General features: G+C 44.8%; 3 protein-coding genes across 9 annotated transcripts in view; 2 read left to right on the forward strand and 1 right to left on the reverse strand.

The window, feature by feature from the left end:
• LOC139054184 (alpha-scruin-like) overlaps nucleotides 1–9123 on the forward strand; it is a 46502-nt gene extending 37379 nt beyond the window's left edge. For 2 of the 3 annotated variants that reach the window (XM_070530855.1, XM_070530853.1), the window contains 4 exons: nucleotides 574–760; nucleotides 8234–8425; nucleotides 8513–8730; nucleotides 8787–9123. In XM_070530855.1, the coding sequence (XP_070386956.1) occupies nucleotides 574–760; nucleotides 8234–8425; nucleotides 8513–8730; nucleotides 8787–9004 (815 nt within the window). In that variant the 3' untranslated portion in view covers nucleotides 9005–9123. The remainder of the gene's footprint in view (nucleotides 1–573; nucleotides 761–8233; nucleotides 8426–8512; nucleotides 8731–8786) is intronic. The other variant, XM_070530854.1, reaches the window with a different exon arrangement.
• A 2771-nt stretch (nucleotides 9124–11894) lies between these two features.
• Nucleotides 11895–20110, reverse strand: LOC139054188 (trafficking protein particle complex subunit 2-like protein). The gene is made up of 4 exons (XM_070530864.1): nucleotides 19724–20110; nucleotides 12238–12498; nucleotides 12076–12155; nucleotides 11895–11994 (listed from the first exon to the last, which is right to left on the reverse strand). The coding sequence occupies exons 1-4, from the start codon at nucleotides 19754–19756 to the stop codon at nucleotides 11952–11954; spliced, it is 417 nt and encodes a 138-aa protein (XP_070386965.1). The 5' UTR covers nucleotides 19757–20110; the 3' UTR covers nucleotides 11895–11951.
• Nucleotides 20111–20186: 76 nt separating this feature from the next.
• LOC139054185 (ankyrin repeat and SAM domain-containing protein 6-like) overlaps nucleotides 20187–21749 on the forward strand; it is a 31826-nt gene continuing 30263 nt past the window's right edge. The window contains exons 1-3 of one of the 5 annotated variants that reach the window (XM_070530856.1): nucleotides 20187–20496; nucleotides 20785–21012; nucleotides 21413–21622. In XM_070530856.1, the coding sequence (XP_070386957.1) occupies nucleotides 20406–20496; nucleotides 20785–21012; nucleotides 21413–21622 (529 nt within the window). In that variant the 5' untranslated portion in view covers nucleotides 20187–20405. The other 4 variants (XM_070530857.1, XM_070530859.1, XM_070530858.1 and 1 more) reach the window with 4 other exon arrangements.

The following is a 21749-nucleotide window of genomic DNA, read 5'->3' on the forward strand; positions in this document are numbered from 1 at the left end:
AGTCAACCTTTTGGCAATATAGTACTATCTCATGGTGGAGACTGTCACGGAATCGAATCCCGGCCAAGGCAGCCGCATTTCGATGGGGTCGAAATGCGAAAACACCCGTGTACATAGAGTTAGGTGTACGTTAAAGAACCCCAGGTGGTCCACATATCCGAAGCCCCCCACTACGGCGTGCCTCATAATCAGTGGTTTTGGCACGTAAAACCCCATAGTTTAATTTTTTATTGGTGGAGGCTGATATTCCCTACATAACATATCCTATTAAGTATTGCGCTTTACTATGTATATGCAAAAACTTTTTTGCCAGTCCTTTGCCAAGATACCCTGCTCGGCGGCTTTTGGCTTATTCTTCACTCGGCATTAGCTTGGCATATCATATTGACCGCAAATAAAGACGGGGACAGAGGGAGAGAACACATAAACAGCACGGGTGGTACTTAGAGTTATGTGTTCTCTCCCTCTGTCCCCGTCTTTATTTGCGGTCAATATGATATGCAGTAAACACCAACTAGGCCAATGTGAAGTTCTTAGCTTGGCAAGCTGCCTTAACGGAAACCATTCTTCCAGCAGGTGGCTACTCAACATTCAACAGGAAAAGTGGCGAAATGGTCGCAACAAAAACTACGTTCGTCATGAGCACTGAAACTGGCAATTGGGAAAGATTACCGGACATGTGGGATGAAAGGGCGTGCCATGCATCGATTGCCACAGAAGACAGTGTCATTGTTTTTGGTGGAAGAGGACACCATGGAAGGTAATAACGGGGAGAGTCTTGCTTAGCTGTGGGATGACAGGAAAGCGACCGATTCTAATCGTAAATATGTTGATATATTCCTTTTTTTTCTTAGTATCTGTGTACGTGCACAACAACCGGCAGAAACAAGCAATATCGCAGTGTCGTTGACAGCAAGACCACACATTGGAAAATCGTCATTCGCGCCGAGAACGTCTTCCGCGCGCGCTCTGAGATTGCACATGTCATATCCCGCGTACTCACTCAAAATGCAGGAGTGAATGAGGAGTCGACTGTTGGCTAGATGGCCGCAACGTGCTTGGTCAGGCACAGCAGCTGTGCGACCCACTCCTCAGCGCTATGCCACAAACACAATACCTTCTTTCTTCTTTTTTTTTACTTCACGTACTCGCAGACATCGCTTAGGATAAAGTTAAGGATAGATTTATTAACCACATTTGCGCGTGCAGCTGTACAGAGGTGGTAGGGATAGGGATAAAAACTGCATTTACAGCAGCTTGACTAGCCCCACAATCTTGAGGTCTAATGACAGCTTTAAGGCGACATGTGTATTTTTTTTACAAAACATTTTTTTTACAAAAAAATACAAAACAGCAGGGCAGGAGGAGGAATAAAACTTTATTTGCAAAAGTGAGCTGACGGTGGAGTCGTACGAGGTGGGCGGCGTCCCTAGTCCAGCATGCCGTGGGCCTGAGCCGATAGCTTGGCCCTGCTCACCAGACAATGCTGGTCTTCAGGGCTCAGGCTTGTCAGCTGGGCCTCCCACTGCTCGACGGTGTTTCCGGTTATGTGTGGTATCGATTGGTTGCGCCCACACTCCCCTACCATGTGCTGGAGGATATCGGGCGCAGAGCAGATCGCGCACTTGTATGTGTAGCTCGCAGGATACATGGCGTACGTGTAGCAGGGTGCCGTGAGGGAATGTGCCGGTCAATAGTTTGCGGAAGATCACCGCTGCTTCTCTAGTCAGCTTGGGATGCGGGGGTAGGTAAGCCCTCCTATACCCAGTCTGTAGTGGCTCAGGATGTGGCTGTATGTTTTCGGGATGCCATCGTGCAGGTCCACCGGGAATCGTGAACCCGGTGGAATAGTCCGGAAAATGTGATCTTGGGCAGCGGCGTGAGCCGCTAGATTACCCGCCAGGGACTCATGTCCCGGGCCCCGGACAATATATATTAGTTGAAAATTGTCCATTTTCTCGAGGATATTCAGGGCTTCTTTAGAAATGCGGCCCTTTTGGTAATTTCTGCACGCCGTTTGCGAGTACGTGATGACTGTGATGTGATCTTCACGCTTGCCCGTCGTGGCCTCCAGAGCTATCGCCGTTTCTTCCGCGGAGTCGATTTCTGGAGTTTTCGCCGAGGTCGCTGCTACCTCTTCTCCCTGGCCGCTGGTTACGCTGACAGCTTGAGCTGCTCTGTTCTTGTTCTTTGAAACGTCGGTGCATCGACTTCTCCATTTTTTTGGTCCTTCATAGGCCTTACATAGAGATTGCACTCTTGCTTGCCTCCTTTCTCTGTTGTGTTCCGGATGCATGTTTTTCGGGATGCTGGTCACCATGATCTTCTCTCTAGTGGAACCCGCTCTTTTCTGGATTCATATTAGACTGGGCAGTCAAATACAGCAAGTTTTTTATCGAGTCACTATATAGATACTTTACGTAGCCTTTCATTAGTAAGTCCGAACTTATTGTGTGTTTTCAGCAAATAATAGGCTTCCATTTGAAATATGTAATTCGTACGCGCCCAAGGGACATACCATTGTTCGGAGTGCCGAGCAGAGTGAGGAGAATTGTGTATAAAATTAGATAAAATATGCATATAAGCGCTATTTTCACGATTTAGGATGTCTAGGATAGCACTAGTTGGTATTCATATGAAAGGTTAACTGTTAAATTTTACGAATGATTGAGACGTATAAACTTTAAGGCAGACATGCAATCTAACGAAGAGATTATGATTATTATAATATACTACTACTACTACTACTAGTAGTAGTAGTAGTAGTAGTAGTAGCAGTAGTAGTACGTTTTTTGCAAAAGTATCATCATTCATTGATTGTTTTGTTCCATTACCCTGAATAAAGTGACAATAACACGTTTGAAGCAAAATGTGCATTATACAGTAGAATCTTCTGAGAAAGTAGTAATATCAACTGGCATTTCCTCAATGCTCCAAAAATTTTACGCAGTTTGTCATGCAAAAAAATTGATATGGTGGTCATACTTCATACAGGGTATCCCAACTAGCATGCACCAAGATTAAAAAATATGCAAAGGCAATGTAGCAGGACAGAACCAAGGTAATGTTGTTTGGAGTTGCTTGGAGATATCCTTATTATTTTTTTGCATTCTGCCTAATTACATAATTAGTCTTAATCAACTTTCCAAATATTATAATTAGATGTAAAGTATCAATGACAAAATTGTAGAGCAACATGAAAAAGAATGTGGGCAGTTTGCACTAGTGGTGCAAGGCTGGGTTACAGCAGAGCTAGTTCTGGCTTTTGCTAAGTGTTGCTAGGTTGAATTCAATTAGTAAGTACAAGTAATTTCCCCTGTGTTCTCCTTGGTGTCTGTTGTTGACTTCTTATGCTATGATTAATGAATATCGGGCCCCTCGGTTAACACCCTTTCTTCTCGTTCATTTATACAACGAGGGTCTCGACTCCGGCAACATTGATGCCTTCAGGTACCACGTGTAGTTGCCTTCACCCAAAAAGATAGCGTACTCGTGACGCCTGCGGCAGAAAGGATGTTCCATATCCGGCGCCAAGGTTTGCGAGTGATGGCGCTGGCTAGCACTCCCAGGATTAGTTCTAATAGTAACACATAAATACCCCAGAAAGTGGATGGGAGAACGGCGTTGGAGGTAGCTCAATTTGTAGAGTATTGCATGCGTAATGCGAAGACGTGGGATCGTTCCCCACCTGCGGTAAGTTGTTTTTTCATTTACTTTCATTTCCATTAATTTATCACTTCTTTCCCCTGTGTTCTCTTTGGCGTCTTTGTTTGTTGGCTTCTTATGCTACGTTTTGTGAGGTTATCATGGCTTGGCTAGGCTCATACCAAGCGTTGCTAGGTTTTGCTAAGTGTTACGAGGTTATGCATGGCTTAACAATGCTCATACTAAGTTTCGCCTAGATAAGTTTCGCCAAGTTCTTGCGAGGTCATACACGGTCAGGCCGGTAAGCCCCAGCAAGTCACCGGCACACAAGCCACAGTATACGCATCACAATTTATTATGTACAGTTCTTTGGTACCAGTCGTCATCATCGTCGATCCGGTCCTCGATGTCCGACCGTCGTCGTGGTCGGTGGCGTCCAGGAAGGCTTCGCGAAGCACCTGCAAGGCGGAGCTCTTCTGTTCAAAGTTCCGCACCGAGCTCACCGTGGAGGGATTCACGTCGAAAAGAGCCGGTCACAGACGCGGCAGCTGTGCCCGAACTCTATGCCAAGGCTGGAAGCGGCCGTTCGCACCTCCCATGGATTTGCGGCCCGGCTTGGCATTGGAAGCTCTCGGTGATGCGCAGGCCCGGAACCGAGTCCCGGCGGCGCCGAGAATTCAGACGGCAGCGTTCGTTGTCTCTGGCCCGAAACTATGGATCCTTGGCTCGGCGGCGGCCTTGGCGCGATCGGCAGGGTCGGCTCTCCTTCGTAGATCGTAGTCACGCTGAGCCGCGCGCCGAGCTTCCTTGTCGGTCACAGACGCGACAGTTGTGCCCAAACTCTATGCCCAGAAATTCGCGCTGGAATTGGCCGTTCGCATGCCCCGTGGCTCGGCGGGCTTGACACTGGAAGTTTTCGAGCAGTCGCAGGCCGGGATCGCTTTCTCGGCGACGTCGAGCGTTGGAGCGTTTAAGTGTCGACTCTCGCGTTCCCTGGATTGAAACTCGGTATACTCGACTCGGCGTCGTTTCTTCTCAGCCGCAGCTTCGGCGCGGTGTTCCGGATCAGCTCGGCGGCGACACATCGCTTCTCGCTTGGTAGTACGGCGCTCTTCCTCGTAAGACGCTTCTTCGGGCGTCCGGACTTTCTTCCGTCTTCCCATGGCAGCAGCACGTACGCACGGATGCGAGAGGTGCGTCGCCGGCTGTTGCGAGCTTCGACTCGCCTGTGACGTCACGACTCCGCCCTATGCGCGTGGGGTGCGAGGAGGTTACGTGGCTCGGTGCTCTCGCAGGTGGTTGCTAGGCAGCGCACAGCTGGGCTGAGTTTTCTGGTAACGCTCCACGGCTGAACGAAAGCTTAAACAGCTCAGCTGTTAACATTCCCGATACAGATTTCTGTTGCTCAATATGAGCTACATAAAAGTCATTGTCCGAGCCTGAAAAAAAGCCCGCGAATACACGCAAAGTGCCTCGAGTCGCGCGGCAGCTTTGCGTGTATTCGCGGGCTTCTTTCACGACGTCGTTACGCAGTCATAATGCAACCGTTGTGATACCGTCGTTGTGTTGCCATCGTGGTCATTCCATCGCCGTCATTCTAACTTAGACATCCAACTCTTGCCATGCCATCATCTTAACACTGTTGTTTTACCATTGTCATCACTTCAGTAACTTCATAACATTGTCATGCCACCTTAGTCAATCCAACCACGTCAGTTGTTCTTTGTTTCATCATCATCACGCTGTCATGATTCAATCACGATTATTCCACAGTTGCCATGCCATCGTTGTCAGACAGTCTCTATCATGCATCTATTGTCGTACTGTTGTCATGCTGTCGTGATCGTGCCATCGTCGTCATTCGGAGGTTGCCATATCGTCATCACGCTATTGTCGTCATCCCATCCTCCTCATGTTGTTGTACCATTGTCATCCTTTAGGAATCGTCATCTCATTGTCATCATGCCACCATGCTCGTGAGTGACCTTGGCAAGCAAGTGCTATAGCAAACCGAGATCATACCAAAGTATGACACATAAAGCCGAAGCAACAGAATTCTCAGAATGACCAGTACCAATGGTAAATAAACTTGACTTTAGAAATACGGTGCATCACTACATTCCTCAAATGCTAATCGCATTACCACTGAGAGTCATTATGAGATGAATTCTGCCGCAATTCTCTTTATTTTTAGAATCCTTGAGGTGACTTCAAGTCTACAGCCTCACTTTGGTTTCATGATTTTAAGTGGGAAATGTTTCAGGGGCCCTATAACGTAAAACTATTCCAATATGTTTTTATTCCAATCTCCTGACGTGAAATTTGCGTAATCGCCGATGCAAGCGTTGGGCGGTGACCCGCAGGGCTGTCTGAACAGACCAATCAAACGCTGTCCTCGATCATAGGAGGTCACTTTTCTTTGCTTGAAAATCGAATAACCTTGCCTACACTGAGCGGCTTGTCTTACCTAATTGGCTGACAAGAGGCGAGGAGCACACTCAAGTGAAGAGGGATTCGATGAGGCCGAGCCAGTGCAATGAAAATCGATAACCAGAAGAAGAGGCTGGGGCCGGCATCTGCGATTGGTCCGCTTTTCCTTACTTAGCTTGCAGTGGCTGGTCGAAAATCACGGCAGCATGTAATGGAGGCTTAAGAATGACACTAAAACCGATCCTCAGCAAAGAGGAGTTGGTAGCACGAGGTAGTAAACGTACCAAAAAGGCTCGAACACGTCACATGGCCACGCAAAAAGCTTTATTATGTGCAAATAAACTCATGCTCTCCGGCAGGTGCGAGTAGCCAGTGCCCGAGTGATCAACGGCAGCCATCTGTTATTCCTTTCGGAATGGGGCAGCTTGCGGCTATTCAGAAGAAAATTCAGTTTTGTTCGGCATATTAATGAATCTTTAACATGTACGCATCACTTTGACACGGTGAGTTTTCGTGGTTTTGCGATGTTGCGTGACAGGCGGTGAAGTGGGTGCAGCCCAAAAACTCTTGACCAATAACTGACGGCTAATGGTGAAAAAGCGTGGAATCGGAAATAACTATTTTTCTCTTGTTCAGTCAAATCATGCATAATCAGAGTGTACACGTCATATCAGACGGGGAGCCATCGCGGTTTACGTGACGTCGCGTGACAGAAAGGCAAAGTATGGGTGGTCCAAAAAAGTTTTTGATCAATTGCATAGGGCAGATTGCAGAATAGGAATAGAAAAGTTTGGAATAGCTTTATGTTATGGCACCCCATTAGTGCAAAATTTTTCAAGAAAACATTCATATGCTCTTTGAAGACAAGAATAACAAAAAATATCAAAATTTAACTACCTTAATTTCATCCCAGAACTGCAAAATCATGTGGAAATTTATCTCAATAGTGCAAAAAGCCTGTGGGAATATATGTATTTACAGTACATGCTAAGAGGAGTCTGTCTAGCTGGGTTTCAGTTCTTAGGAATAACTCAATACATAGGTGAGTGATGCATGACAAATCACAATGCTCATTTAACAAATCTTTTTTTTAACTTATACTCAATCACTTAGAGCACATGCTGCAGCTCAACTGCAATTTAGGCCAAGTAATAATTAAGTCACAGTCATTTAACAGAAAAGCTGAAGCTGGCACCAGTGTCAGCAACTGTTCTCAAAACGTGCCGCAAAACCGGCTGGCATTCCAGTTCTCTTCACAGTGCACGAAGGAAAGCTTCGGAAGACCATCAACTGGGATACCAACATAGTTTGCAGTACATTTTGGAGCAGGTACCTTGAAACTAGTGCTAGTATCACGGTTTATGCAAAATGTACTTGGAAACCTGAAAATTGCAATTTGTCATGCAAGTGATGACCACCTCTTCAGGTAGTCCACCAAGAGGTGATACTGAGCTATCTGCTACAGGTGACTCAAAACTTACCAAGGACTCACCTTGGCACCTGGAATTTTTAACATGCTTTGAAATATCCACGTGGCTGTTTTTTGCACTTTACCATAATGGTAAGAAAATAACAGCACCACAGATAGATTCAGTAACTATATGTTGATGATATTCTGAAGAGAAAGAAAGCCCGACTTCTTGCCATCACTGTGAAGATGCGGCCAGTAAAAATTTTCATTTAAAAATGGGAAAGCATAGTGCTCAATTCCTCAATGCTTCCACTCTATCAAACATTTTGATGTTTCATATTCCAGCTTTTTCTATTGCACTAAGCCCCGGTTACAGCACGGGCCAGTGCAGCATGAAACAAACATGATGTTGCACATCAAATAAACACAGCAAACATGTTCTGTGTGGTTGCAACAGGCCTTCACACTACTGAACCATACATGCACCAGTGGCCTGCATTTGTTGGTTTAAAACTTGGGCTGGGCATTTAATGCACAGAATTGACCATATTATTAGGGTAACATTATAAATACCAAGGAAACTATTTATTCGCTTGCTGCACAGGATCAAATGGAGGGAAATAAGACAATAACATAGATATTAGAGGGCATGGTTGACACAAACCAAGGGCAACTACAGAGCTCTGGGAAAGGTCATTGACATAGATATTGTTTCATATCGTCTTAAAAATTTTTTTTTATTCACAGACTACTTTCTTCTGTTGAAGAGTATGACTTGAAGAAGAATGAATGGAAGCAGCTAAACTCAATGCCAGAGCCAAGAATGGGCATGGCTGCAGTGGTCAAGGAGGGACGCATATGGCTTTTAGGAGGAATGTCCGAGAGGCCCAATGGCCCAGCTGTTTCTGAAGTTCTTCTGTACTCACTACAACATGACAGGCAATTTTTTTTTGTATTTCACGCCTTTCTATGCTCTAGTCTCATATTCTTTGTCCATGCATAAAGGGTCTACTTTATTTCTAACAGCTGGGCTCAAGGTATACCACTCAGGCTACCTCGAGCCTTTTCATCTGCAACTCTCATCAATGGCAAAATCTGGCTCTGTGGAGGCTGCAGAACAGCTGATGTTGAAGAGGAGCACCCTGTAAGCATGAACTCTATTGATGTCGGCTCCAAGCACTCAGAATGGAAAAAAACCTGCAAGCTTGCAGTGGCCAGGCATAGTGCTTCTACTGCAACCATAGGTAAGAAATTGCCACTATACTATCCATAGACTGAAAAGTGCCTATTTGCTTTACAGGTTCATGCATATTCATCATGGGTGGCATCAACAGCCGAGAATGGGGTGTACTCTCCAAGAACACGTTGATTGTTACTGACCGAAATGCTATATTATCACCGAACCCAATGCCTCAACCAGTTGCTGGACACACTGCTGTCACTGTGTTGCCTTCTGCTAGTCAGCATCCAATTTCCAGCATCAAGTGGAGCAACGCCATATTTGAAAGGCTTACATAATGCCTGCTTATAGCAAAAAAAAAAAAACCTTTCTTGCAAAAACTTTTGCATTCAGATGGCAATCTTAGAATGTTGTGTGTTCAGAGTTCAGTCTCATAAAAACAAACTTGTGGGCAGCACATTTTTGTTCTCTCTTCATTTACCACCACAATGGTGAGCCTCTTGATAAACCACTCTCCAGTCATTATCCCACCGACTGTAGTCAGGTGTCCGACGAAAACTCGTCTGGCCAGGAAACATGCTGGTGCCAAAAAAATAATAAAAAAAAACATCAGGATTCAGGCCCCGTATGGGTCCCTTGATCAAAATGAAGATGTAAGCATGGGTGCGTACCTATTTATGGCCGAGGTGGCGCAGCGTGCAGGTGCATATCTCTGGAAGATTACCCCGCATCCTGTTTATCATGCGTCTAGTTGATTGAATGTAGTAAGATATTACATGTAAAAGCAAACGGGCAGATAAGTGTTTCTCAGTTACGATGATGGCTGCGGAGTCCAGCCAATGCTGGATTCCACATAGTGGGTGATTTGCACAATTCTTGCAATTCTTGCAAAATTCTTGCAAGAGCTTCGCTTGTTTCCACCATGAAACGGCAAAATAAACAGTGAAGTGTGCAGCGGTACCTTACACAGTGTGAACAAGCGAAGCCCTGGCAAGAATTTTTGAAGGCCCCTCACCAGGTCTGGCCACTTTGAGCTGACAAGCGCAGAGCATACAATACACGCTAACGATCGTGTTGGCAAAGAATTACTTTGCTACATGCCACGGAAAGATCTGAAATTTTAATTGGGACGCCTTTTCCTTTTACCTCGCGGCGACTGCACTCCAAGCCGGGCAGTGACGTACTCGTGTGCCTGCGCCTACGTACTTGTGTCCGCAGTGTGACGTCGCTCGTGGTGACACGAGACTTCGAGAAATATTCAAGGCAACATCTGTTAATTCTGTGATCTGTCGCTTGAATTGACAAACTGAAGTTTAGAGAAATAATAAAACACACAAACGGAATGTCTGCATGTTTTTTGTTTTCTTCACACCGAAGCAAGAGAGATGTACTTCCGCTTCATCTGCTTGTTCTTACGGTCGTGCGGTCATGTGCGCAGGTACCGAAACTATGCCATTTTCTACCGTGTTCCAGCACATGATCATGACCTGCGATCTGCTTGTTCTGCCTCAGTATACGTGTAGCACTGAATTATACCGCTAGTCATGTGTCCTTCTGCACAGCACACAAAATCGTGCCGCTGCGATCACAACAGCTCGTGCACAATGCCGACAGCAGAAGTGCGCAGTGCCGAAAAGAAAACCGAGGAGCAAAAAAAAAAAAAACGAAGGCGGGGCTCATGACGTATGCGTCACATGATCCTCAAGGTCCAGTATGGGAGAACACAAGGAAGGAATTTCGCTTGCAGAGGCTAGACGGAACGAGTGGAGAGTGTGCCAAGCTTGGCAGTGGAGCCCACCTGCTAAAATCATGGGTTTGCAGTACTAAATATTTCTATCTTCGCTATTAATGAGCCGATTTGAAAACGTTTTGTGGCAGAACGCTCCCTAGAGGACATGTAACAACTTCCATCGTATCACCGAAATTTCCTAAGGAGCCTGGTGAGGGGCCCTTTAAGGGCTACGTGTGCAAATTGCCCACACGCCTTTCCAAAAACTTAACCAACAGCTGGTTCATGCAAAAGACCCTTTGAAGCACATGGACTACCCAGGAGTGATCTACAAGATACCATGCAAGGAGTGTGACATGTTATACATCACATCTGCCAGAGCGGAAATTTTAAATGGTGCTTGAAACAACACATGAATGATGTTGCCAAGGGCCACACAGCCATGAACCCCCTGGTGGACCATCGTGAACTAACCGGACACAGCATTGACTGGGACCCAGCAGCCATCATCGCAACTTAGAAACACCTGTCTGCCCGTTTCCTTTTAGAATCTTACTACATTCAATCAACTAGATGCACGATAAACAGGATGCGGGGTAATCTTCCCAAGATATACACCTGCACGCTGCGCCACCGCAGTCACAAATAGTCGCGTGCCCATGCTTATATTTTCATTATGATCAAGGGACCCGTACGAGGCACGAAACGTCATGTTCTTTATTTTTCTTTTATTCTTGGCGAGTGCATGTTTTTTTGGCACCACCCCCATTGGCTGTGTCAAATGACCTAAAATGCAAAACTTGTACTATAAACATGTGTCAATGCATACACTTTACCAATTGAAATGCTATATTATCACCGTGCCCAATGCCTCAATTAGTTGCTGTACACATCTCTATCACTGTGTTGCCCTCTACTAGTTGTAATTCAAGCTACGTCATAAAGTGGAGTGACGCCATATTTGAAGAGCTTGCTTAACCCTTTCAGGCGCCGATTAATTGTTCGTTGAAAAGTTCGTTTCACCACTTTCCTTGAATTCTTTAACGAGTTTCGTCAGGTTAGCAGAATGCAGACTCCTTGTGAAAGCTGACTACAGGAACACAAAATTTGAGAACAACTATTTCATGTCTGGCAGGCTTGAAAAGTGCCCATCCAGCCACTTCAAAATAAAGCCAGGAGCAAAAAATTGAAGCACAATGAAAGAAGGGAACTCACCACATCTGACATACTGACACCGCAAAAAACACCGAAACTTCTACCTTCTCAATAGTTTTACTAAAAACATTCCGCACATGTTATTCAAACTTACAGCACTATTCCCATCGGAAGTGTTTCAATATGTAATACATTTGAAATATTACTTTCATCTATCCTCTTGTTCTTGGTGCAATATCTTGGTGTGCACACTTGTGCACACAGCGCCTGAAAGGGTTAGTGCCTGCTTGCAGCCAAAACAAGCAAGTACTTTATGCTCTGATGTTCACACTCATAAAACACTCTTGGGATCATATCTTTATTCTTGTTTCATTTACCAGAAAGGTGAACCTCTTGATAAGTCACTCTCCAGTCATTATTCCATTGACTGTGCTGTCAAATGACCTACAATGAAGGTTATACAATAAATGTGTTAACACAAACCTCCTCAAAATGAAATAAATAAATGTAATAGATGCAACTGACCTGGACACTATCTGGTCACCAGGTACATAGAAGGGATTGCAAACAACATCACAGTACGAAGCATGAAGTTTGTGAAACATCTGCAACAATTTAATTTTGTTTGCATGCTGTGCATTTTCAATGAATGAAACATGAAAGATGAAATTGCACCACTGTACCTACCTGCCGGATTTCATTGTCACGAAGAGTTGTACGCGAAGTTTCCACAATTACAATGAACTTTGTTTTAGTGTTTGTCACATATCCATAAACTTTATAGTCCTCTGTGGGGTACAGCAATCCCAAATACAGCTCCCGAACGTCTCCAGAACTCTTGTTCCCAGGAGATATCTTTTCTTCGACAACATCCAATGATGTGTGTATAGTATATAGAAATTTGAGTTCATTGCACGGTGTCACAGTCTTTACAAAAAGCGGAGAATTCTGGAAAAAGAAAAATACTTAAAATTAATTCTGTGCCCCACCATGAAGTGAAGTAAGGCAGGGTAATTCCAATAACAGATTTAACCCTTCATGGTAAAACAGTTCTGCGCAAGCCCACAAGGTGGAGACATGTTCATGAGAGGGAAAAAATTGCCATCCACCTGACTGTAGCTTCCCTTTCTGAGAAACCCGTATCAGTTTCCTTTGTAATTTCATGCTACAGTCGGGTGGATGACAATATTCTTTCCATTTCATAAATTCCTTATGTATTTCTTAAATTGGGTTAATTTGCTGTCTTAGCATTCAAGTAGTACATATTGTCTATTTGCAAAACAATGAAACACAGAACAGAAAGACATGGACACACACAACTGCTTATACTGCACTAAAGTCATTCAAATGGATACTTAGGTATGCAGCTGGTACATACCCGAGACATACCCGAGTCATAGATAATGCTTTTTCAGCTCTGCTGTTATTACAATAGCAGAGGCAACCATTGTGACTGCTTTCCCATTGTCATATCTTGTCCGGCGCCTCAGACTTCCACTAACAACTCTGGCTCAAAGTTGTCTCTCCAGTTTGAACGCCTGCAGCAATCAGATGTTACATCCCTCTCACCCGTTGTCTTTTTTGCGTTTCTGCTTTGCCGTGCATTCTTGTTTACCATGTTCTTTTATTTAGTGCAAAATAGTCGGTTGTGAGGCCTCACAAGTGTCTAATGTCTAATCAAAATGACTGGTGTCCAAGCTTTTTAACAGCGTCTACTAATCATAAATCTACTTCTCCTTTGGTATTCCCATGATTGGTTTCTAGGGGTGTGTGAATATTTGAAATTTTCAAATAACGAATCAAATAATGTCCTATTGAATATGGTCTTCAAGTTGAATAGTCAATATCCCTAAATGTAAATATTTTTCAACACTTTTAAGAATGGTAACTGAGCGTAATCAAACATAAAATTGGCGGAAAAGTACGACAAATTTCACCCCCCACAGGTATAGTATAGGCATAAGACATGTGAAATTAAATAGAGCAGCAGGCTACGCTACTTAGGGAGCCATACTTTGCCGGCTATACAGAGATCATTGCACTCTCCAAAGAGTCCTGTGTATACAAACTAGTTGGTGTATGCTAACACTCGTAGCACATTTACGAATTCTAGGATGTGATCAGCGTTTTACATAAATTGTGAAAACAGCTGTTCATTAAAACTATTCGAAACATATTTGAAAAGTATTCTATACTCCATTCGACTCACTTTTGGCACTATTCGATTCGTATTCAATCAGGTCTAAAAAATTACTATTCACACACCCTCGTTGGTTTCTCTCCAGAACTTTTTTTTTTTACTTGCCCTAAGTAGTGTACAGACATGAAGAACACACAGACAAATGGAGTGCATAGGTATTTGCTAACAGAGGTATAGATCGCATTTGAGCACATGCTGTGTTTATATCATGTTAAAATATTTTAAGTGCCTGAGCGTATTACAGGTCACATGATTTCAAAGGTACTTTCTCCCATATTCTATTGCTCTTTGCAATTATATAAATACATAATTCCAGTCCGAAATAAACCACTTGTTAGTTTGTGCTCCAATCCTGTGTTCCTTGTTCGATACTGAGCAAGGTGAAATAAATGAAATGAAATAGCAGAAAAAGAATTAACAGCAACAAACCATTTTCCATCACCCTGTTGATCTCCAGAACTTGTATTGAATTTCATTATCAGATCAAAATAAAGCAAATTACAAAGCAAGTACCGACACTTGTACACCTGTCTTCCATCACAGCAAACTTAAAATGTATATTAAGAGAATTTTCAATCAAGGAACCCACGCAGCTTATGTACGCATGCGGAATGCAAGCTTCTTATGCCCCCTAATCTAAACCTACTTTACCTTAGCACGGTCGCAGTAAGCTCCAAAAGGGCAACAATGAAAATTGCAGGACTGGAGTCATAGCAGTAAACCACAAGGCTGCAACTCCTCTCTAATGCAAAATGTGAAAATTTGTCCTTTTTTTACATACTGCAAATTAAATGAATAGAACAGGTTGGTTGATTAGACTAAAAATAAGGTTAGACGTTTTAACCAACACCAAACCCTAATGTAAATGTGTTTCATCACCATGGCCAAGCTTTAGAGCCTGCTTGGCAAACTAAATGGCTGGCTATCAGATGCTCTAGTATAAATATGATTCCTGTTATTAAATGAGATAACACAACATGAAGGCATGCTACTAATGCTACATGTTTTGTCTAGAGTAACACATCCCAGAGGTCAGAACTTCTGGAATAAATCAGCTGTGTGTTACTACTTTTAGCCTGAACATTCCAGTTTTGCTATAACGGATATCAACCTACAGAACAAAAGGCTGGGAGCCAATTCAACTTTATTTGCAAGTGGCGTGTACATATTAACATGCCAGGTTATGAAACAATATTACAACAAAATAATTGCACTCCTCACAGCTATGTCGATCAACATATGAGGTGGATGGAAAGTGGAGGCAGCAGACTTCACATAAGACCTCACAGCAAGATAAGAATGAATACTGGAGGAAGCCTAAAGGAGAAAGTATGAAAAGCATTAAAAGATCGTTGACATGCGTGTAGCCCAATGACTCCAGGAGAACTTCAGTTTGGCCTAGTGGGTGTTTACTGCATATCATATTGACCGCAAATAAACATGGGGACCGTGGAAGAGAACACAAAAACGACACGGGCAGTCACGACACAACCACCCGTGTTGTTTTTGTGTTCTCTTCCACTGTCCCCGTCTTTATTTGCGGTCAATATGATATGCAGCTCAATGACTATTTATTGTAATATAGCTCGAGATTTCTTTCCTAGCGTTCACATGCTAATGGGCCAATGAGCGCTTCTGGAGATACGCAAGGGTCTTAATTTTTCGGAAAGAATGACGCTATGCGAACTACGGAGTGCACCCCTGTCGGAAATGGCTGGGTGCACGACGACGCAGTGCACTGGTGAAACTTTAGCATGGAGATTAAGGTTGGTGTTGGGCTGGGTTAGGTTAGGTTAGGTTAAAAACAAGTAGAGAATAATCCGGTTAGAACGAAATATTACTGAAGCTCCCAGATCGGGTGCACGAATTAAGAAGGTCCAAACCAGACTCGGAATTCCCGGTGAGTGTACGTTTCGATTGGCAAAGAACTGTATGGCTGACGCCGTGCGGCACCTGCGCGTCGTGCACCCAGGCATTTCCGGCAGGGGCGCACTCTGCAGTGTGCATCATCCTTTCAGAAAAGTTAATTTTCTCGATTACAAGGTACAGCGGAATGGTCATGAAAACGAGAGTTGATCGGGGACACGAAACCGAAGCTCAGCATTTAACGGTGGAAGCGAGCTGGAATGAGACGCAGTACTGTTACACACATATTTTGCAAGATTTAAAGGCGCGTTGATCACTGTTGTAGTTCATTTAGTATTTGGCAGTGGAATTGTAGGGGGTTCAATCATAAGAAGGCGTCTCTGCAGCAATTTGTTAGAACGCATGGTGTCAAACCTCAAGTTATCATGTTACAGGAAACACTGACGTCTAATGTGACCTTAACGGATTTCAAAGCGGAAGTTAAGGATAACGAACAGGGCAGCGGACTCGCTACTCTCATTAATAGGAGGTTGGCGTATATTAGACATGATCTTCACATGGCAGATTGCAAGCTTGAATATATTATGGTGGAAGTAATCTTAGGTCGGCAAAGGTCATGTCAAAGGAGCGTTTACCTGCTTAACCTGTACAGTAGCCCCCCGGGACACGAAGCAGAGTTTCAAATCTCTTTTGACCAAGGCAACCAATCTGGCTAAGGATGCACCATTGCTCATTGGAGGGGACTTCAATGCACCACATCATGTGTGGAAGTATGTTTATAACACTATTAAGGGGGAGAGACTATAGCAGCAGGCACTAGACTTGAATTTAACTCTGATTACAGACCCCTCGTATCCCACCAGATGTGGCACGTCAACATGTAGAGATTCGACACCTGATCTCACTTTTGTTCGAGGGGTGGTGGATTCGTCCTGGTCCATTTCTAATATAGATTTTGGTAGCGATCATTACATACTTATGATTACTTTGGTAGTGGCTAATAAAAAGGAGCGCACATTCAAGATGGTTGCCTGGGATGCATTTAGGAAACGAAGGTCGCAGAGATTCGAAGATGAGGGAAATGAGTTGACCTTGGAACAGTGGACTAGTCACCTTAAAAGTGACGCTGAGGCGTCCACTAAAGAGGTTCAGACCAATATTGACACGGAACACATGGATAGTCACCGGGCAATTTTGTTGGAACCCAAGCAGTCAATGTTAGCGAGATGGAAGGGTCAGAGATTGAATAGAAGGCTTAGAAAGCGTATAGCAGTGATTAATCAGGAAATTGAAGACCATTGTCGGGTAGTGTGCAAGCAGCAATGGGATGAAGTGTGCAATTCTATTGATGGTCGTATTAAGAGGGGAGGCGCCTGGAGTTTGACATTTACTAGATGAGACAAACACTAAGTCTAGTCAGAGGACTGTGATAGATAAGCTGGTCCATCAGGCGTGTCGGGACTCCACGGAGCAGGAGTTGCTGAAGGATTTGGCTGAGAGATACCTTCCGTTGGAGACCTGGCACGATACACCTGACGTGATTTTGGAATATAGTGGGGACGAAAATGCAGCTATGGATGCGGAATTTACTGAAAGTGATACAAGGATGGCGCTGCAGAATCTTAATGGTCGATCGGCATCAGGGCCGGATGGCACTACGAATAAAATGCTATGGAATTTAGACGATGGGTCAATTGAGTTCCTTACGCAGGAGATCAATTGCCGATGGAAGGAAGGCTCTTTCCCGGAAGAGTGGAAACTTGCAACTACTGTTCTGATACCCAAACCGGGGAAGGCCATAGGGCTTGAAAACCTCAGACCCATTTCCCCGACGTGTTTAGGAAAAGTCACTGAGCATGCCATTTTAAATAGGCTAACGCGTTATGTTGAGGGCAATGGGGTCTTTCTGCACTCGATGATAGGATTTCGGCCCGGCCTCACGACCCAGGATGCTATGATCAGGATTAAGCATCAGATCCTTGACCGGTGGACAAGGGATACTAAGGCACTAATTGGACTTGATGTGGAAAAAGCTTTCGATAAAATTAGACATTCTTTCATTCTACGGGTGCTATCGGACTTGAATATGGGGCAGCGGCTTTTCCATTTTGTCAAGGCTTTCCTTACGGATAGAAGGACGTGTCTCAGGTTTGGGGAGATAAAGTCAGAAGTCTTTAAATTGGGTTGCTGTGGTACTCCGCAGGGATCCGTACTCTCGCCTATGTTATTCAATCTGGTGATTTTGCAGTTGGCTAATAGACTGGACACTGTCCAGGGTATTGGCTATTCTATCTACGTGGATGACATTACTATATGGAGTGTCGGTGGTAGTGATGGAGAGCTTGAGGCTAGGCTGCAGCAGATGGTAACGTTTACGGAGGAGTATCTGGGTCTCATGGGGCTCAAGTGCTCCACTAAAAAGTCGGAGTTGTTGATTTTCAAATCTAAGAAGCTAGGTCGTAGGCCGAAGGGTTGGGTACCGGAAGTTGAGCCTTGCATTAGAATTCATACTAGGGAAGGGTCGGTGATACCCAAAGTTGAAGCAATCAGGGTCCTGGGTTTTGTACTTGAAGCAAACGGATCAAACATTAGAACCATTCAGCATATTACCAAGAAGACGGAGGAGGCCATAAGACTTATAAGATGGATCTCTAATAGGCATAGGGGTTTAGGAGAAGAAGGTGCGATGCGCTTAGCTCACGCATTTATTATGTGTCATTTCTCGTATGTGGCAGCTATGCTAAATTGGAATAGGGGGAAGAAAAATAAATTGGAAGCATTAATCAGGAAAGCCATCAGGGCTGCACTTGGTCTGCCTATGACTACGTCAAATGATATGTTGTTACGACTGGGTTTGCATAATACTTTAGATGAAATTGCTGAGGCTCAACGTACCGTACAGAGGGAGCGGTTGCTAGGCACGCCAGCGGGTAGGTATATTTTAGAGTCAATTGAAGAATCGCTGGCTGTGTCGCACGATAGGGAGCCCCTACACAAGTTGAATGTGAACCTTAGGGCAAATATCATGGTACGTCCGTTTCCGCGGAATGTGCACCCCGTGCACAATGTAGGGAGGCGGGTCGCGAGAGCTAGGGCTTTGTTGCGAGAGGCAAAGGATCAGGAGGAGCAGTCTGCGTTTGTTGACGCCGCATGGATTAATGGTAAAAATGCTTATTCGGTGGTGGTGGTAGATGGCAAAGGGAGCGTTAGAAATGCTGCTTCCATTAATACCAAAGATCCGGGGGTTGCTGAACAGGTGGCTATTGCTCTAGCACTAATTGATTCATGAAGAGTTTTGGTGTTTAGCGACTCACGATCTGCGATTAACGCCTTCTCGAGAGGACTTGTTGCGGAACCGGCTAACAGACTGCTACAGGGTAGGGATATCACTTCGCACACAGTTACTTGGTTCCCGGCGCACATGGGGACAGTGGAGGGAGCCCCGCGTAACCTCAACGAGGTGGCGCACAGGGAGGCACGAGGATTAGTGTGCCGTGTACTCCCTGAAGGGGCTGGATCTCCCACTCCTGAGTACAGGGACCAACTGTTAACCTACAACGAAATCACCATGCACTATTACTTAGGGCGCAGGACATTCCCGCAGCCACATCCTAAATAGGCCACAGGCGGTTACATTAAGGCTTCTGCAGACACGAACGTACCCTAACCCGGTCATCATGAATAAAATTAATCCGGACTGCGGGGTTTCAGTCTATTGTAGTAAGTGTGGGGGTTTGCTCGATTTAGAACACATGCTGTGGCGCTGCTTGGCGTTGGCCGGTGATGGTTCTCGAGGTGAACAGTGGTGGCAGCGTATGCTGCACAGTGAAGTGCTGGCGGACCAACTCAGGGCTGTCCAGAGGGCCCGTGTGACGGCAGAGTGGCTCGGCCTCTCTGTACCGAAGTGGGAGCGGCCCGCATCAGTCCCAGACTGATCCCTCAGGACCTAAATAAAGTTCTTCATACCATACCATACTGTTGTAGATACTCGGGCATCGCATCGCCTCGACGCTAGGAAACGTGACACAGATTGACTAGAAAGTGACTAACAACCGGACCTTAGTGCTCGTTGGTGCCACAAGAATGAATAACGAAGTGGGCGTTTACCTCTTTGCCGATCACAGCCACAGCAACAGCCATAGCACTTTTCTTGAAACACTTCGGATGCCCGATTTCAACTCGGCTTGAGACGCGCTTCTGTGCCGGATCTTTTAACCGGGCTGCCCACGCTTCTTTAAACTCGTTAAACGTGATGCATCTTGTCAGTATGAGCACAGGTATAAAGACCTAAAAGGTGCTGTGTGGTGCAGCTGCGAGTTCACCGCAGCGCCACAATAGACAGCACGGTTAGCGCGGTGAAACGCAGCAGCATGCAAACGATGCAAGCACTCCCTACATTGAAAAAATGAGTCGGGACCACGGTTCGTTTTTTGTTGTATAACTATTCTGGGCACATACTATGACCGCACTCCGAAACAAGCCCATAGAGAAAGATGACAAGCCGATAGCCGAGCCGGGCGAGCATGCAAGTAATCCATGTGCTCACCACGCAAAACTGTTGCGGCTTGCAATGCTACGAAGTCGAAAAGCGCTCAGTAAAAGCAGCAGATCTGTACCACAGTGGTCTGGAAATTACTAGAAGTCCCTGACCTGTTGTAACGTGTATACTATGGTATTCCCATGTGCACTCCAAGTCAGGCAACTGCCCTTCAACACATGACGGCTTCGTCGAAGTATCAAAAACTACTCTCGAAGGCCATTCTTTTGCGTACCGCTAACGCAGGAAGCGATGATATGCGCCGAAAGAACGTCATTATGGTCGTGCTTGGAAGAGAGCTGGCACAAGCGCAGCCAGATCGAAGCCCAGCCAAACAAACGCGGCAAATACGCCTTCCATTTTTTCGTGAAACTAGACTTGTAAAACCAGGCAAAACTAGATTGCTAAAATGTGCAGATGCAAAGTTGGATGAAAAGCGTCTTCATGACTTATTTTTCACAGTGACTAATTTGACAAATCAATGGAGAAAGTAAATACATTTTTGTCTCTTTGTCTGGAAAACGAGTTAACGGAAGTATGTAATCTATTGACAAATGGTCAGTGCTTTTTCTCTAGTGTCAGTTGTGTAGATTTTTTCGCTTCCTAAAAAGAAAGTTTTTTACTGTTACAGGTATTCCAGTTGACGCTCAGGATGCAGAAGGCACAACGGGGTTGCAAATTGCAGCTACGAATGGGTACAAAAAGTTGGCCGAACACCTTGTGGCGCAAGGCGCCGATGTTAACCTCACGAACAACTGTGGTTGGACACCGCTTATGCATGCTGCGCAGCATGGTCAGGTGTCTGTAGTAACGCTGCTATTAAATTACGGTGCTACTGTAAATGCCAACAGCCTCTTAGGTTAGTACTGGGATTTTTTTAATTATATGCTTTGCTCTTGCTATCCACTCAGTCATGTAACTATGAAATTGCAGCTTTACTACGAAGATTTCGGCTTTCTCGACGTAATTCACTGCATGTATATCTGTAGAAAGTAAGCTGATGTTATTAACTAGTTGTCCAGATTTAGCACAACCACTTGCTGATATTTTGACATGGGGTACGGGATGAGGTGCACTAAGCATAATTCAAGCTGCATGTCACTTTGATACATAAAGCCGTGGCATACAATACCTGATTCGTTTGTTTGTTTGTTTGTTGCACAAACACAAAAAAGGAGTTAATAGGGTTGAAAGAGGCGGGGGTGCCAGCAGCCATTGCAGCTGTGTGTCACTGTGCATGCTTATATTTCTCTGAACAGGGGCTGGTGCACTAACATTGGCTGCAGCTGGTGGTCACCACTCAACCGTCTGCCTCCTGCTGGAAGCAGGAACAGACATTGCAACCAGTGCTGGCCATTCTGGCCCAAGACTCTCCCCTTTAGCTGCTGCTGCTATCAATGGACATGTGTCAATCGTTGGTGTCCTTCTTCAGAGAGGTACTTCTGTCAACCAGGTGCTTCTAGAAACTGGTAAATGACCCCACTGCAGTTACAAAGCCTTCATGTTTTTATCTATCTTCAGAAGCCGACATATGAGAGGTGTGAGCAGATAATTGATGAAAAGGCGTCACCAGATTGATGTCTACATGTTTTGTGT

Source organism: Dermacentor albipictus, chromosome 1 (assembly GCF_038994185.2).
Source record: "Dermacentor albipictus isolate Rhodes 1998 colony chromosome 1, USDA_Dalb.pri_finalv2, whole genome shotgun sequence".
Taxonomy (NCBI): domain Eukaryota; kingdom Metazoa; phylum Arthropoda; class Arachnida; order Ixodida; family Ixodidae; genus Dermacentor; species Dermacentor albipictus.

What these genes read in the sequence shown, in the direction of transcription:
- LOC139054188 (XM_070530864.1), bottom strand. Translation starts at nt 19,756, where the DNA reads ATGGCTGTTGCTGTGGCTGTGATCGGCAAAGAG. An exon ending in GTGACAATGAAATCCGGCAG is followed by an intron (nt 12,156 to 12,237) that starts GTAGGTACAGTG and finishes AAATTGTTGCAG; the next exon opens with ATGTTTCACAAACTTCATGC. An exon ending in GGTGACCAGATAGTGTCCAG is followed by an intron (nt 11,995 to 12,075) that starts GTCAGTTGCATC and finishes CCTTCATTGTAG; the next exon opens with GTCATTTGACAGCACAGTCA.